General features: G+C 43.6%; 1 protein-coding gene across 2 annotated transcripts in view; it reads right to left on the bottom strand.

Moving 5' to 3' along the window:
- Positions 1-18,162, bottom strand: part of KCNT2 (potassium sodium-activated channel subfamily T member 2) — a 1,359,842-nt gene that overhangs the window by 798,787 nt on the left and 542,893 nt on the right. For both annotated transcript variants that reach the window (XM_077277827.1, XM_077277828.1), the window contains exon 6: positions 16,774-16,848. In XM_077277827.1, the coding sequence (XP_077133942.1) occupies positions 16,774-16,848 (75 nt within the window). The remainder of the gene's footprint in view (positions 1-16,773; positions 16,849-18,162) is intronic.

Below are 18,162 nucleotides of genomic sequence, written 5' to 3'. Positions count from 1 at the left end.
CCAGAAGTGACTCCGGAACGCTTGAAGTCACCGCTGCCACACATGTAGCCAGGCATTTCTCCTGGCAGAACTCGCTCCACTGAATTATGTCCTGAGTTTTCCAGTCAATTACCGGGTTGTGCATGGACAACCAAGGAAAACTCAAAACCACCTGAGCAGGAAGATTCCTGAGCACCTTACATGTAACCCGCTTGAAATGTAGAACCCCAATGTGGAGTTTCACCTCAGCCACAAATTCAGTAATCTCCCCCTGAGAGAGAGGAGCAGCATTGATGGTGACCACACGGATAGGATGAGACAGTTTTTCAATCCTAAAACCTGCTGTGCGCGCAAACTCCTCATCAATGAGATTTGTGGCTGAACCACTATCCACAAAAACAGTAATTGGCAGCTCACTGCGATAAAAACCTTAGCAGGGAGCATGCATTGAGAAACCACCATGGAGGATATACATAAGCTCAGATTGGTCTCCTCCACACCATCTGAGCTTAGAAGTTTTCCGCCGTTGCGTTTTTCTTAGACAGCAGAGGACAGATGTTAATAAAATGACCAATTTTACCACATAAAAAACAGGCTCCCTGCTTCTTGATCTCTGGGGCTCGACGCTTTACATGTGACACCCCTGCGATTTGCATAGGCTCTGTGGGCTCACCTGCAGCAACCTCACGTGAACCTAAACCTTCACCCACAGGCGGTGTCTCATGCTCCCCCTGATGCAGACGGCGATTAATGCGGACAATCAGACTCATAGCGGAATCTACAGAAGCAGGAGTCTCGTACATCAGAAGGGCTTTTTTAACCCTTCCAGAAACCCCATGAATAAACTGACTCCGCAATGCTGGATCATTCCATTGGGTATCGATCGCCCAGCGGCGGAATTCAGAACAGTAATCCTCTGCTACTCGCTCCCCCTGGCGAATGGAGCGTATCTTAGATTCTGCCAGAGCCATTCTGTCAGGTTCATCATAGATTTTCCCAAGAGAAGAACAAAAACTCTCCACAGAGTCAAATGCAGCAGAATCAGATGGCAAAGAAAACGCCGATGCTTGGGGATCCCCGCTTAACAATGACAACACCAGGCCCACACGCTGAGCCTCATTACCCGAGGAGATCGGGCGCATACGGAAATATAGTTTGCAAGCTTCACGAAAAGAAACAAATTTACTGCTTTCCCCAGCAAATTTTTCAGGCAAAGGAAATTTTGGCTCAGCAACTCTTTCTGTCTCTCTAGCTTGCACATTAGATACTGCTAGTCCCTGTTGCTGTACTGCCCCCCTCAACTCTGTGACCTGTAGGGACAGCGCCTCCAACTGGCAGGTTATGTTTTTGTTTTTGTTGGGCCTTTTATAATGTCACGGGGAGACTAGGTGGGTGAGAGCTAATAACCCGGGCCCCTGCAATTTCCCACAGACTAGGGAAATGCTGACTGACCCTCTACCTGAAGTTTACACTGATGGTGTGCATGTCCAGGCCTCGAACTTCACCCTGCCTCCTGTTACAACCCTAAGCTGAAAACCTCCGCCCTCCACCCAGTGAATGTGATACACCAATACCCACAGTTAGCACAGACAAGGATAAAGGAAAATATACACCACGCCGCAGTCACTCAGGAATACACTATAAATGTGCAGAGCAAAATAAACACAAATATAGGAAGGAGTAAATAAGACAAAGGAAAATACACCACCAGCAACGATTCTCCAACAACCAGCTCTCCACTCCAGACCGAGATAACAACGCAAGACAGAAGCTATAATCGGCGACGCCCAATGATCCGGAGAACTATTTAAAGGCCATGGGCATGGCCCAGCTTCCAATCCGAGGATCAGGTAAATTAACCCTGGAACAGCTGGACAAAACCTAGCCGACGCCAATGAGCAAATAGTGGTCAAAAGCGGAATTACCGCTGTCTGTCGAACGACCTGGTCTGAACAGCATCCGACATGACACCCACAATATGATAACCGCCATGCAAGCACCATAGCCTCTACGGCCACCCACAAACAGTATGATGGCACACAGACCCCATCAAATACCTACTGATAAAATAAAAACTACTCAGTCCTGTACACATGATCTGCTGCTGCATCTGTGCAGCATGCGGACTGAGGCTCCATTCAACAAGCACAATCTAGAGACTCGGATGCATAGTCTGAATGGTTGAAGAAGCCAACAGTTTTATTCCATCATTGTATTCAACTGTATCTATGTTCTGAGACTGAAAATACCATATAAATTGTCATGCCTAGCCAAGAGGGTTTTTTAGGGGGAGGGGCACAGTGCCATTTGAGTTCCAGACTGTGGCTAAAAACATTACTAAACACATCATAGCTACAAGCAATGTCTTACGGCTAATTGTGGCAGATCTCAAGTTCATTATGGGGACCATGAGTTGGGGGGATATAGTGGAATCATACTATATGAGGCCTTCATACTGGCTGAGGGCTGTAGGAAAATCATACTGTGTAAGGCGAATGTTGGAGCATCATATTGTATTAGGGTTTTGGGAACATCATACTGTGAGGGTCTGTGGGACCATCATATTATGTCAGAAGATTGTGCTGAGTGGTGGGCTGTAGGAGTATCATACTGTGAAGAGGGGAAGAGGGGTTTATGGTAGGTGCTCCATATTATATGGTGGGTCACAATTAGCCTTATAATGTGCATAAGGGACTGAGGGAATATCATACTGTGTTTTGGAGCAATATGGGGAACACATATCGTGTGGAGGATACTGCATCAGCATCATTCTTTGCTGGAGTGCTGTGTGAGAATTTTGCTGTATCGGAGGTACTGTAAGGGCATCATACTGTCTGGAGGGCACTGTGTAAGGGGAAGTGTAGGAGTATTATATTGTATTGGGGGAATGTGGTGGAGATATTATACTGTGATGACAAAACTATGGGGCATTGTACTGTGTTTGGGGGCACTGTGTCAACATCATACTGTGTTGAGAGCACAGTGAGGGCATAATATATCATCACTATAATAGTATTGTACACTGTGTTGGAAGCATTTTGTTTTTTGGGGGGTATCATACTTATGGCGGCCAAGAAAGGGGTATCATAGTGGGTGAGAATACTAACGGGCTTCAATTATGGCAAAATTATTTTTTAAAGTGCTACTATCTACAGGTGCTTCTCACAAAATTAGAATATCATAAAAAAATTAATTTACAGTTCTTACATATAACAAGTGAAACTCATATATTATATAGTCATTACAAACAGGGTGATCTATTTCAAGTGTTTATTTCTGTTAATGTTGATGATTATGGCATACAGCCAATTAAAACCCAAAAGTCATGATCTCAGTAAATTAGAATAATTAACAAAAACACCTGCAAAAAGCTTCCTAAGCATTTAAAAAGATCCATTGGTCTGTTTCAGTAGGCTCCCCAATAATGAGGAAGACTGCTGACTTGACAGATGTCAAGAAGGCAGTCATTAACACACTCCACAAGGAGGGTAAGCCACAAAAGGTCATTGCTAAAGAAGCTAGCTGTTCACAGATTGCTGTATCCAAGCATATTAATGGAAAGTTGAGTGTAAGGAAAGTGTGGTAGAAAAAGGTGCACAAGCAACCAGGATAACTGCAGCCTTGAAAGGATTGTTAAGTAAAGGCCATTCAAAAATTTGGAGGAGATTGACAATGCGTGGACTGCTGTTGAAGTAATTCCTTCAAGAGCCACAGCACACAGATGTATCCAGGACATGGGTCACAAAATTTGCATTCCTTGTGTCAAGCCACTCATGACCAATAGACAACCTCAGAAGTGACTTACCAGGAGTCAAGGAGAAAAATAACTGGACTGTTGCTCAGTAGTCCAAGGTATAGTTTCCAGATGAAAATACATTTTGCATTTAATTTGGAAATTAAAGTCACATAGTCTAGAGGAAGAGTGGAGAGGCACACAATCCAAGCTGCTTGAGGTTTAGTGTGAAGTGTCCACAATCATTGATGGTTTGGGGAGCCATGTCATCTACTGGTGTAGGTCCACTGTATGACCAAAGTCAGCACAGCCGTCTACCAAAGATTTTTTCAGCACTTCATGCTCCCCTCTGTCAACAAGCTTTTTGAAGATGGAAATTTAAATTACCAGTAGGACTTGGCACCTTTCCACACTGCCAAAAGTACCAATTCCTGGTCTAAAAACAACAGTATCACTATTCTTGATTGGTCAGCAAACTCGCCTGACCTTAACCCCATAGAGAATCTATGGGGTATTGTCAAGAGGAAGATGAGATAAACCAGACCCAACAATGGTGAGACCGGGTGTATGTGTCCAAATCTGTGCTGCTGATAAAGATAAATGGCGGACCATATTCTTCAAAGCTTTATTTCAAACAGGTTAATAGTCCAATAACCCAAAATGTCTCTTTGACACTTTTCATTCCCTACTCAACCCAAGAGTGAAGGCCCCAACCACGGATGTCCGCACTGAAGACCTGGACAATTATTTCAAAGAAAAAATTGACCATATCAGTCAGCAAATTATCTCCCAATTGCCTAATGCCATGCATTATCCTCCCTCCCCTACTGCATCTAGCTCACTCTCTGACTTTGAACCAGTCACAGAAGAAGAAGCAATCAGGCTGCTTGCATCTTCTCGACTAACCACTTGCACCAGTGACCCCATTCCATCACATCTCCTCCAGTCCCTTTCCCCTGCTGTCACCACCCACCTAACAAAAATATTCAACCTCTCTCTCTTCTGGTATCTTTCCCTCCTCATTTAAGCATGCCATCATACATCCATTACTTAGAAAACCAACCCTCGACCAAAACTGTGCCGCTAACTATAGACCTGTCTCCAATCTTCCCTTCATCTCTAAACTCCTGGAACACCTGATCCACTCCCATCTTATCCGCTATTTCTCAGATAACTCTCTTCTTGACCCTCTACAATCCGGTTTCCGCTCTTTACACTATACTGAAACATCCCTTACTAAAGTCTCTAATGATCTACTAACAGCTAAATCTAATGGTCACTGTTCTCTGCTAATTCTCTTGGATTTCTCTGCAGCATTTGACACTGTAGATCATCAGCTCCTCTTCACTATTCTCCGCTCCATCGGCCTCAAGGACAACGTTCTCTCCTGGTTCTCCTCCTATCTATCTGACCGCTCCTTCACTGTATCTTTGCTGGCTCCTCCTCCTCTCATCTTCCCCTTACTGTTGAAGTTCCACAAGGATCGGTTCTAGGCCTCCTCCTCTTCTCTTTGTATATTGCCCCTATTGGCCAAAAAATTAGTAGATTGGGATTCCAGTACCGTCTCTATGCTGATGACACCCAATTATACACCTCTACTCCCGATATCACGCATGCCTGTTTAGAAAATACTAGTGATTGTCTTACCGCTATCTCTAACATCATGTCCTCCATCTGTCTGAAACTGAACCTCCTTGTGTTTCCTCCCTCTACTAATGTGCCTATTCCCGACATTACCATTTCCGTGTGTGGTTCCTCCATTACTCCCCAGCAACAGGCCCACTGTCTTGGGGTCATACTTGATTCAGAGCATTCATTCACCCCCCACCCCCACCACATCCGATCACTGGCTCGCTCTTGTTATCTGCACCTCAAAAACATTTCTAGAATTTGATCCCTTCTTACTTTCTACTCTGCAATAACTCTCACTGTTTCTCTTATTCATTCTCGTCTGGACTATTGTAACTCTCTACTATTCGGTCTCCCTCTTCCCAAACTCTCCCCTTTCCAATCTGTCTTGAATGCTGCAGCCAGAATCATATTCTTCACCAATCGTTACACCGATATCTCAACCTTGTGCTAGTCACTACACTGGTTACCCATCCACTCCAGAATCCAGTACAAACTTATTACCCTCTCCCATAAAGCACTCCATGGCTCAGCACCACCCTACATCTCTTCCCTCATCTCAATCTACCACCCTACCTGTGCCCTCCATTCTGCTAATGACCTGAGGTTAACATCCGCAATAATCAGAACCTCCCACTCCTGTCTCCAAGATTTTTCACATGCTGCGCCAATTCTTTGGAATGCACTACCCAGGTTAATACAATTAATCCACACAGTTTTAAGTGTGGCCTAAAAAATGCATTTGTTCAGTGGCCTACCATCTCAATGCTTTAACCTAACTATTACTATGCTGCCCATTTAAAATTTTTACCATAATCAGATTCCTCGCATCATGTTCTTGTAAACCCCAGGTATCTGGTTGTTACAGTGATGTTGCCTTCCTTCCGGGGAGGGTGATATCATGCTTGGAGGCAAGGAGGATTCCCTTTACCAGGTAACGCACCTACATACAACACATTTTGAACCCAGGCCAGAAGGGGGAGCTCTGAACCCAGATTCAGAGGAGTTTCCCCAGCTTTAAGTATTCTTGTCTGGAGGAGGAGTTAGCTAGTCTGGAGCAGACAGTGGCAGAGAGAGGAAGAGAGGAGTGAGAGCAGACATTGGGGCTGTGCAACCACATGTGAGCTGCAGCTCCAGGAAAGGAAGAGAACCTGAAGGGTTGCGTGTTAGAGAGCATCTGAGGAGCGAAGCACAGGAGAAAGAAAGGAGCTTGGAGGGGAACTGTGATCGGGTACCCTCTGAGCCGAAGCGCAGGTAGCGAGCACCAGGAGCCAGAGGATGTGTTGTACTCCAGGTCGCACGGCAGAACCAGAGGGCATAGGACTTTATGTAATTTGACCGCACCCACACCGGAAGGTGCAGCAGTAAACTAAGAGCCCGGGTCGTGACAGAGACCCTATAAAAAGGCTCACACTGCCCACCATATAGGTTACTGTCCCAGGACAGGAGAGAGAGGACTTTGTATGGAAGCCACAGGCAGCAAGGACCTCGCATACAAGCGCGAGTAAGAAGGCTTACCTCACCTGGGAGAGGGATCCATCTTTGCCTCCAGGCCGGCCGGACCATATCACCACCTGTTTCTGGTACCCTGGACTGTGGCCTACTACCACCAGTAAACCAGGTAAAGACGTTACAACTCTGTATCCTCCATAAATTTTTCGGCATACACCATCCCTGACCAGCACACCGGGAGCCCTGGAGACTCCGCTCCATCTGTGGGAAGCGTCACTATCATTGCTGCAGCAACATCACCACAGAGGACCCCTTTAAGCAGTGTCAGTCCCCTCTGACCGATAACCACAGGTGGTGTCATGAGCACAAACTTTATTACAAATCCCATTCTAAGACTTTTCCTTTTTACTTGGGCGCCCAGGGCCACGGACCGGGACGCAGCCACTGTGACATCCCTTTTAAGTGCGACCGGACCAGGTACCGAGTATCCCCACTGCCCTGGCGGGTGACTCATTCTCACATGCTATATGCCTTTAATAACCCTCTGTGTCTCTATTGTTACATGCTTTTGCTGATAACCGGTTCATACAGCATTACATGAACACCCTATTCTTACACTATGGCTGAGCCAAACAAATAAAGCAATTGTTACCATCCACCTTTTGTGTCTCCCCTTTTCCTTATAGGTGGTAAGCTTGCAAGCAGGGCCCTCATTCCTCTTGATATCTCTTTTGATCTATGTGCTTATTGTTATGCTGTAATGCCTACTGTATGTACAAGTCCCCTCTAAAATGTAAAGTGCTGCGGAATATGTCGGCGCTATAGAAATAAAATTATTATTATTTATTATTATTAATAGTCCCATAGTAGACTGTTGGTTTTAACCATGTTTTAAACCAGTTAACACTATATGTGCTTTATTTGCTCTCCATATTTTCTACTTCTACCAAACTCAACAAGTCAGATGAGCTGAGGGCTGCTATCAAAGCAACCTGGGCTTCCATAACACCTCAGCAGTGCCACAGGCTGACCACCTCCATGCCACACCGCATTGATACAGTAATTGATGCAAATAGAGCCCAAGTATTGAGTGCATTTACTGAACATACATTTCAGTAGGTCAGCCTACCAGAAGCACATGTATATGCAGAAATGCTACAGAAAATCGGCAACACCAAAAACTTACCAATTGCTCATCGTGGGAACAATGTTTAAATGAGTGGTGTTACCTAGTAGAAGCAGCTATAAACCTCACAACCTTTGATTACAATGTGATTATCCTATGACTTTTTTTAATTGCTTTTTCTAACATTATAATTTCCACACTTCTGACCCATAGTTCTATACTTCTGTATGCCATCTTCAAGTCATCAGTTGCTGTTGGTTACTACTCAAGAGATGTAATCTAAAGATTCTCTGCATACAGTCAGTAGTAGGGATGAGCGGACCCTAACTGGAAAGTTCGGAGTTCATACCAGACACTTAGTATCCAGTACCAAACTCTGGACACTGACTTTTACTGTAAGTCTGGTTTCCTGTTTGGGTTTGCCAGTCTAATAAAGCTTGTTGAAAGGCTGCAGGGAAGACAATAAGCAAGCTTTTAGACTGTGAGCACTTCCGAAGCTGTGATTGGCTGGTGCAGCATGTGACCCTACCACCAACTAGTCTAACTAATATTGCAGGACATTTATCTGTTCAGGTTGCCTCCTCCTACTTTACGTCCTCCACTGCCTCCTCATTCAGTCACACAGGAAGACCTGCACCACCAACCTGAGCACAGACAGAAAATGACAGCAAGATATTCCTAAACTCCTGACTAGAAGTATAGAATTAAGAGAGCAAAAAGGACAAAGGAGTATTATGGTTTAAGAAAAAGTATTTTTTATTATTAACTACATATAATAAATCATAAATACAAAATATACCACAGAAAAATAGTAAGGTGCATAAGGATGGAAATATAGGAACACTGGTGCCAGACACCCATCAATAGTCCGTATAATATAGGCAAAGGCACTGATTCAATGAGGGAGGAAAATTAAGGTACATCTAACATCATAGTCTTAGAATAAAGATGCGGATTGCTAAGAACAGCGCTTACCAGTGAATGCGGAGGGTAGGTGGCCCCGGACTGGATCCTGAGAGCCCCAATGCACATCTTGTTTTTTAGTCACTTGCTTTTTCAAGGGGATATCCTTGAGAAAGCAATCGACTAAAAAGCGAAACACACGTTGGGGCTCTCAGGATCAAGTTCGGTGCCACCCACCCTCCGCATTCACTGGTAAGCGCTGTTCTTAGCAATCATTATCTTTATTCTAAGACTATGATGTTAGATGTACCTTAATTTTCCTCCCTCATTGAATCAGTGCCTTTGCTATTTTATTCGGACTATTGGTAGGTGTAAAAATACTTTTTCTTAAACCGTAATACTCCTCTGTCCTTTTTGCTCTCTTGTATACATGAAGTTGGTTATTTCCCTGACTTGGGGTCTACTTGGCACAATTTAGTGCTATTTTTTTGTATTAATTATGTTACCTGGTATTGTTCTCAAGTATAAAATTAATTAATGGAGAATCTCTAGCAATTTATTAGAAGGCATGAAGTGTATATTTTCTATAAATTTTTAAATACATTTTTGGATTGTTGGGTGATCGTCTACTTCTGCTTCTTCTGCTAAATATTCAAATGTTTATTTCTTTTTTATATCCAATAAGGCCAGTTGTTGCATAGGTTGGTAGATTTTTACTAAGGTGCCTGCGTAAAGTAGATCCAAAAATCTAAAGCTTCTTTTTGCATTTTTGCAATCTAGTTGAGAGCAAAACAAGTCTCATTTTGTTGGGAAATCAGTGTAAAGTCTTACATCACTCAAAGTGCAACTATTATGGTGTTGTCAACTTACATTCTCAGTTGAATCAGTGTGCTCTCCCTGTGGTCTATAACACTTAGGATTTGGTCATAGATAAATACGAAAATTGGTTTGTAGCTATTGTAAAAGTAATTTAGAGCGATAGTTTTCAGCAGAAAAGTAATTCTGTATTGCCATGGGGTTACACAATCTGTGTAATTAAAGTGCTAAGTTAAAAACATAGACTTTTGGAGATAAATAGCCAGAGGCAGTAAAATTGTTGCATGCAGTGTTTTATTTGGAACCATTGGAATAAAAAGAAGAATAATAGTTTTTATTGTTCTTGACATGAATTCATGTCCTATATGTCAGACAGGAATAAACTACAGGGAATGTAAAAAAAAACTTCAAAAAAGTCCATAATTATGTATTTATACTCTACGTATCTTCATAGTATTCTTTCATATATCCTCCCAATATATCCTTACAAAGTTACTGGGGATAGGGATGGTAGTGAGAAATGTTTGATTTGACTTTGATGTTATTGTCGGGCAGTTATTCCTTTTATTCCTGGTCCTGGCCTGATCAGTGTTTGCAGTACTAAAGGTACCTTCACACTAAACGATATCGCTAGCGATCTGTGACGTTGCAGCGTCCTGGATAGCGATATCGTTTAGTTTGACACGCAGCAGCGATCAGGATCCTGCTGTGATATCGCTGGTCATTGAACAAAGTTCAGAACTTTATTTGGTCGTCAGACCGGCGTGTATCATCGTGTTTGACACCAAAAGCAACGATACCAGCGATGTTTTACACTGGTAACCAGGGTAAACATCGGGTTACTAAGCGCAGGGCCGCACTTAGTAACCCGATGTTTACCCTGGTTACCAGTGTAAAATGTAAAAAAAACAAACACTACATACTCACCTTCGCGTCTCCCGGCGTCCGCTTCCCACACTGACTGAGCGCCGTAAAGTGAAAGTACAGCACAGCGGTGACGTCACCGCTCTGCTGTTAGTGCCGGCGCTCAGTCAGTGCAGGAAGCGGACGCCGGGGGACGCGAATGTAAGTATGTACTGTTTGTTTTTTTTACATTTTACGCTGGTAACCAGGGTAAACATCGGGTTACTAAGCGTGGCCCTGCGCTTAGTAACCCGATGTTTACCCTGGTTACCCGGGGACCTCGGCATCGTTGGTCGCTGGAGAGCGGTCTGTGGGACAGCTCTCCAGTGATCAAACAGCGACGCTGCAGCGATCGGCATCGTTGTCGCTATCGCTGCAGCGTCGCTTAATATGAAGGTACCTTAAATATAACATTGTTCATTTAGAAGACTCCTCAGTGATGAGCTTAGCACATGGTATCTTTCTGCCTGGATAGCAAATAATTAACTATTTCTAGGAAAGAAGCAGAAGCATAGTAAAATAGGTGAAATGTTTCATTAGTTAAATAAATTAGAGTCTACTAATTAAAATGAACCTAACCTAGCGCTGTGAAGAGAAAATTAACTTTATTTTACCCGGCAGCATTCTGTTCAGTCATGGGGGCGGCACGGGCACTGGTTCAGTAAAGATACCGTCACATTAAAGGGAACCTGTCACCCCGTTTTTTTCCATATGAGATAAAAATACTGTTAAATAGGGCCTGAGCTGTGCATTACAATAGTGTATTTTGTAGACCCCGATTCCCCACCTATGCTGCCGAAATACATTACCAAAGTAGCCGTTTTCGCCTGTCAATCAGGCTGGTCAGGTCAGATGGGCGTGGTGTCTTCCCCCAGACCTTGCTTAGTTTTCCGTTGGTGGTGTAGTGGTTTGCGCATGCCCAAGTCCAGAATCCACTGCACAGGGGAGGGAAAAGAGCGCGATCTGCGCTATTCCCCTGGTAATCGGTGGGGTCGGCCATCTTCCTGTGGCCGCCGCGATCTCCATCTGCGCACGCGCGGCATCCCGCGGCCATTTTCCTGAAGCCCCGGGCAGCAGAGCGCTCAATCTGCGCACGCACGGCCACAGGAAGATGGCCGCCCCACCGATCACCAGAGGAATAGCGCAGATCGCGCTCTTTTCACTCCCCTGTGCAGTGGATTCTGGACATGGCCATGCGCAAACCACTACGCCACCAACGGAAAACTAAGCAAGATCTGGGGGAAGACACCACACCCATCTGACCAGACCAGCCTGATTGACAGGCGAAAACGGCTACTTTGGTAACGTATTTCGGCAGCATAGGTGGGGAATCGGGGTCCACAAAATACACTATTGTAATGCACAGCTCAGGCCCTATTTAACAGTATTTTTATCTCATATGGAAAAAATGGGGTGACAGGTTCCCTTTAAGCGACGCTGCAGCGATATAGACAACGATGCCCATCGCTGCAGCGTCGCTGTTTCGTCATTGTGAGGTCGCTGGAGAGCTGTCACACAGACAGCTCTGCAGCGACCAACGATGCTGAAGTCCCCGGGTAACCAGGGTAAACATCGGGTAACTAAGCGCAGGGCCGCGCTTAGTAACCCGATGTTTACCCTGGTTACCAGTGTAAATGTAAAAAAACCCAAACACTACATACTTACATTTCGGTGCCTGTCGCGTCCCCCGGCGTCCGCTTCCCTGTAAGCGCCGGCCATAAAGCACCGCTGTGCTTTGCTTTACGGCCGGCACTGACACATTTAGTGCAGGAAGCTCTGAGCAGCAGCGGGGATGTGACAGACATCAGAAGGTGAGTATGTAGTGTTTTTTTTTTACTTTTACAATGGTAACCAGGGTAAATATCGGGTTACTAAGCGCGGCCCTGCGCTTAGTAACCCGATATTTACCCTGGTTACCATAGTAAAACATTGCTGGCATCGTTGCTTTTGCTGTCAAACACGATACATACCGATCTGACGACCAAATAAAGTTCTGGACTTTCTGCTCTGACCAACAATATCACAGCAGGATCCAGATTGCTGCTGCGTGTCAAACACAACGATATCGCTATCCAGGACGCTGCAACGTCACGGATCGCTATCGTTATCGTTGGAAAGTTGGTCAGTGTGAAGGTACCTTAATTGCTCTGAGAATACAGAGTGCCAGCTGAAACTGCGCCTCCGGCCATGACTGACAGCCAGCCACAATGTAGAGGGAATGTCAGTCAGGGCCGGGGGAGCGGTTACAGTCAGAAATCTGAATTCTGAAAGCAATGACTGAATCAGCGCCTCAACCATGATTAAAACCGAATGCCGCCGGGGAGAACAGCATTTTTTCCTCGCAGCATTTTTCTATGTGCAGGTGCCATGCATGTTATTAACCCCATTTTTTCAGGCTCGTAGCATTTTTTCTGGTGACAGGTTCCCTTGCAAAGACCAACTCCCACAGGCAAGTAGGTGAAGAGTAAACATGGCGGCTTTTAGCACAGTACTAGCACAGATATGGGTAACAGAATACACAGTTTTTTGCAGAGTGTGCAATCACTATTTGTCTCTCACTCCAGCTGCTTCCTATCCCCACATTAATGAGATCACAATGGTGGCAGCACTCGTGATCTGGCCTTCATACAGGCTGGGTCACATGCTGCACTGGCCAAAGGCAGCAATGCCAATGCTTGGCATGGCTGTGATAGTTCCGAAGTGCCCACAATCTGAAAGCTTGTTGATTGGCTGCTCTGTAGTCTTACAACAAGCGTTATTAGGCTGGGGAACTTGAACAGGAAACTGATGATACAGTAAAAAAATCTGTGTTTGGGGTTCAGTACCAGACACTGGGTGTCACTCATCCCTAATAATAAGCCTTACTGTAGTTACAACAATATATCATGGATAATTATTGCTAGCCATTTGAATTGAGCTCAACTGTAAGCTAGATATGCAAAAACCCATTTAGATTGACCGATAATCATGAAGACGCTTTCCTCGGAACACTCATTTTCAGCTAAACAGGCAGCCAATTACTGGTCAAGTAAGGTAATTTTTAAGCTTGCTTTCTTTATGGGCAACATATCCTCTTGTATAAACAGGAAAGGTGCTGTAGTAGTATCCTATGTTCCCTGAACAATCATATTAACAATTATTTTGTATACAGCTCTGGCAAAAATTAAGAGACCACCACATCAAAACCCTGTCATGGACAGCCCAATCTCCAGACCTGAACCCCATTGAAAACCTCTGGAATGTAATCAAGAGGATGATGTATAGTCACAAGCCATCAAACAAAGAAGAACTGCTTACATTTTTGCACCAGAAGCAGCATGAAAGCCTGGTGGAAAGCATGCCAAGACGCATGAAAGCTGTGATTAAAAATCATGGTTATTCCACAAAATATTGATTTCTGAACTCTTCCGAAGTTAAAACATTAGTATTGCTGTTTCTAAATGATTATGAACTTGTTTTCTTTGCATTATTTGGGGTCTGAAAGCACTGTTTATTTTTAATTTTGACCATTTCTCCTTTTCAGAAAAAAAATACAAAATGTATTGCTTGGAAATTCAGAGACATGTTGTCTGAAGTTTATAGACTAAAAGAACAATTTACATCTTACTCAAAAATATACCTATAAAGAGAAAAATAAGACAAACTGAACATTTTGCAGTGGTCTCTTAATTTTTGCCAGAGCTGTATAGGAAAGTACAATTAGCCTATTTAAACAGATGAATGAATGACCACCATGGTTATGAACATTTAATGGCAATGGGTTGGCCAGTGTAAATGCTACATAATAACGAGTTGGTGCACCTTTTCACAATCTAAAGCCTTCTCCAAATTAACAAGAGTGATATGGAAATCTGGGATAAGCTGTGGTTGATTCACTAGCTCCCTGTCAGGTTATTTGTCCCAATGAATAATTAGTCTACGTTCACATTTGCGGTCTGCGCCGCAGCGTCGGGCGCCGCAGCGTCGCCGCATGCGTCATGCGCCCCTATATTTAACATGGGGGCGCATGGACATGCGTTGCACTTGCGTTTTGCGACGCATGCGTCACTGCGGCGCACGCGTCCGGGCGCAGAGGACGCAGCAAGTAGCATTTTTGCTGCGTCCAATATCAACCAAAAAAAGGACGCATTTGGCGCAAAACGCAGCGTTGTGCATGCGTTTTGCTGCGTTTTTGTTTGCGTTGTGCGTTGCGTCGCCGACGCTGCGGCGCACAACGCCAATGTGAACGTAGCCTAACGCGGTGCAGTTAGGAACCTGTTTAGTAGCAGCAAAATCCCAAAACTGCAAAGCAGTCCAGCACAGAGCGTCTCTTTCATGCAGATATTTCCAATAAGAACAAAATTGCAATAATTATATACATGGCAGGGAACTCAGTGTTTAGGATGATCTAGACAACCAGATATGCTGAGAATAAGATGTATAAAGATACACTCTGCACATGTCACAAATGAAAAAAATGCCATGTACATAACTGCAAAATGGACTCTACTTTTTTAAATGTATCAGTGCATTCTGCAAAGATGACAGCAAGAAAGGTAGGAAATAACAACTAGGATGGCGCAATGAATTTACATACTTTTAACATGGCAAACTTGGATCAGCTCAGCTTTTAAGTTTGGTACAGATTAGCATGCAGACATAAGGTTAATACGATGGTTACTAGTTTTAGGAATGTGCCCAGTCACATTACTGAAAGGGCAGCTCCCAGTAGGAAATTAACTTAATTTCTCCCAGGAGCCGCTAACTTTCCGTCATGCTGGTATTCCGTCATTGGTACAGTAAGCATGTCCTGGCACTTTGACTGACAACCGGCTCTGCAGTGCATCAGTGCACAGCCAGTTGTCAGTTAAAGTGCCAGGGAATGCTTACAGTACAGTAAGCGGTGACAAAAGCACACTTGTATGATTGAAAGCCAGAGGCTCTTGGGAGGAATAACTTTTATTTTCTCCAAAGTGCTGCACTTTCAGTACTGCAGTTGGGCATCTTCCTAACGTTATTAAGCTGCACATTTATCCTACAGCTGCATCCTATATCATTTTTCAACCAGATAGGTTCCCTTTAAATGACAAAAAACATACCGCAGTTATTCATATGTATCTGCACATCCATAATAAATTTAAGGTAGCCCTATTAAAACTTTCCTCTCTTTCTTTAGTCCAGGACATATTGTGACAAAGAAAGGAGTCCTGAGAAGACAGCCTGAGGGCACAGAGGAGTTCCAAGTATACAGCCTGAGGGTGAAGAGGGGTGAGGAGGAGATGGCCTGAAGGCATGAGAGGGGCACTGAAAAGATGGCCTGAGGGCACAGTGGAGCGCCAAAGAGGTGGCCCAAGAGCACAGTTGAGCACCAAGGAGATGGCCTCAAGGAAGAGAGGAGCACCAAGGAGATTGCAAAACAGAAGGAGTGCCAAAGAGACAGCCTAAGGGCAGAGAGTAGCGCTGAGAATATGGTCTGAGGGCAAAGAGGAACGCTCAGGAGATGGACTGAAGGCAGCAAGGAGCAATGAGGAAACGGCCTGAGTGCGGACTGATAGATCAAGGTTAGGTTAGAAATGTGAAGGACACTTGGACAGGACATTGAGTAAGCTAATTATAGCTCATAGGGACAGTTGGCTCTGAACCTGTAATCAGCTGCATTTCTTTGTTCTTCTCCTATTTTGGACATGTAAACAAAAGGTATTGTAGTAGTGTAAACACAGCTCTCAAATGGCTTTCCTTCACTTTCTAATATTTTCCTAATGAGGACAGTTGAAAATTTGGTAAATGGGTGAGACTGTGGGTGTGGTTTTGTGATTAAGAGCGTGACCTAAATTTTTTCCAAGGCTAGGCACTCTGCATATTCTGTCTTTCTCTTCTTCAAAAGTTGACAGCTATGGTTATACAACTGGGTGGCATTACACTCAGTAGCTCAGTGAACTGATTTTCATTCTAGTGTACGAACCTTATTTGTATCTTCTGAGTTTTTTAGCCAAAATATCAACACACACAAGACGCAGCCAAGTTCTGCAATGGTAATGAGTAAAATAGAGTGCTGGCACTTACTTATGGGGTATACATGCAGAAGTGCTGGACAACGTTTCTGATCTTATAGAGTGGGCTCCACTATCAGTTTGTCATACTGTCAATATAAACCCTGACATCACGTCATGGGGAAAAGACTAACTCTGGGCACAGAAAATAGCAATGTGAAATAAAATTCTAAGTATAAACTATTACAATGTTAAATACTTACCGTAACAATGAATGGCACAGTGTTAATAATTTCCAATAGGAAAGGTATTCGCAAAATCTGTTCCCAGATATTTCCCTTTGAAGAAAAAAAAATATATGGTCAAAATTAAAATTCAATTTTGACTAACAATATTTCTCCAAATATTTATATGGTAGATATTCCAAATTAGTAGTAAAGAATGTGGCAGACACAGGCTGAAGAGATACCCCATGCAAGGACAGTGTATGGGCCCCATTGTGTGTCTGTGACAAAAGTTGCTTTCTTCTTTGTAGGTGGAAATGTGCCCTATTCTCGATTGGGCCTCTTAATATGTGTATTAGTGGCAGACATGCCATTGCTCAACCTGTTCAGTCCCACAGTGGCCCTAGAGAAGTAGGAGACCCACTTCCATCTCTATAAAAGCAAGGAATTTCTGCCATAGACACTTAAAGGGGTGTTTTGTAATGAACTAATGGAGTGCAAAGAGTCAATATACTGTTCTTGCATATACAGCTGTGTGAAAAAGTATTTGGCCCCTTCCTGATTTTCTATTCTTTTGCATGTTTGTCACATTTACATTTTTCAGATCATGAAACCAATTTAAATATTAGACAAAGATAACACAAGCAAGCATAGAATGCAGTTTTTAAATGGAGGTCTTTATTACTAAGGGGAAAAGAAATTCAAACCTACTGGTCCCTGTTCGCCAGAGGGAATGCTCTGGAGGAATTTTAACCCACCCATCTTTGCAGAATTATTGTATTTCATCCACATTGGAAGGTTTCCGAGCATGAACAGCCTTTCTAAGATCATGCCACAGCATCTTAATCAGATTAAGGCCAGGGCTTTGACCAGACCATTCCAAAGTCTTAGTTTTGTTTCTCTTAAGCCATTCAGAGGTGGACTTGCTGGTGTGTTTGGGATCATTGTCCTGCTGCACAGCCCAAGTGTGCATCAAGTCATCTTTTCCATGCACAAATACAGTTATATGAAAAAGTTTGGGCACCCCTATTAATCTTAAGCTTAATGTCTTATAAAAATTGTTTTTTTTGCAACAGCTATTTCAGTTTCATATATCTAATAACTGTTGGACACAGTAATGTTTCTGCCTTGAAATGAGGTTTATTGTACTAACAGAAAATGTGCAATCTGCATTCAAACAAAATTTGACAGGTGTATAAGTATGGGCACCTCACCAGAAAAGTGACATTAATATTTAGTAGATCCTCCTTTTGCAAAAATAACAGTCTCTAGTCTCTTCCTGTAGCTTTCAATGAGTTCCTGGATCCTGGATGAAGGTATTTTTGACCATTCCTCTTTACAAAACAATTCCAGTTCAGTTAAGTTTGATGGTCGCCGAGCATGGACAGCCCTCTTCAAATGATTCCACAGATATTCAATGATATTCAG

This window comes from Ranitomeya variabilis, chromosome 8 (genome assembly GCF_051348905.1).
Source record: "Ranitomeya variabilis isolate aRanVar5 chromosome 8, aRanVar5.hap1, whole genome shotgun sequence".
NCBI classification, from domain to species: Eukaryota; Metazoa; Chordata; class Amphibia; order Anura; family Dendrobatidae; genus Ranitomeya; species Ranitomeya variabilis.
This window is presented reverse-complemented; position numbering and strand designations above follow the sequence as displayed.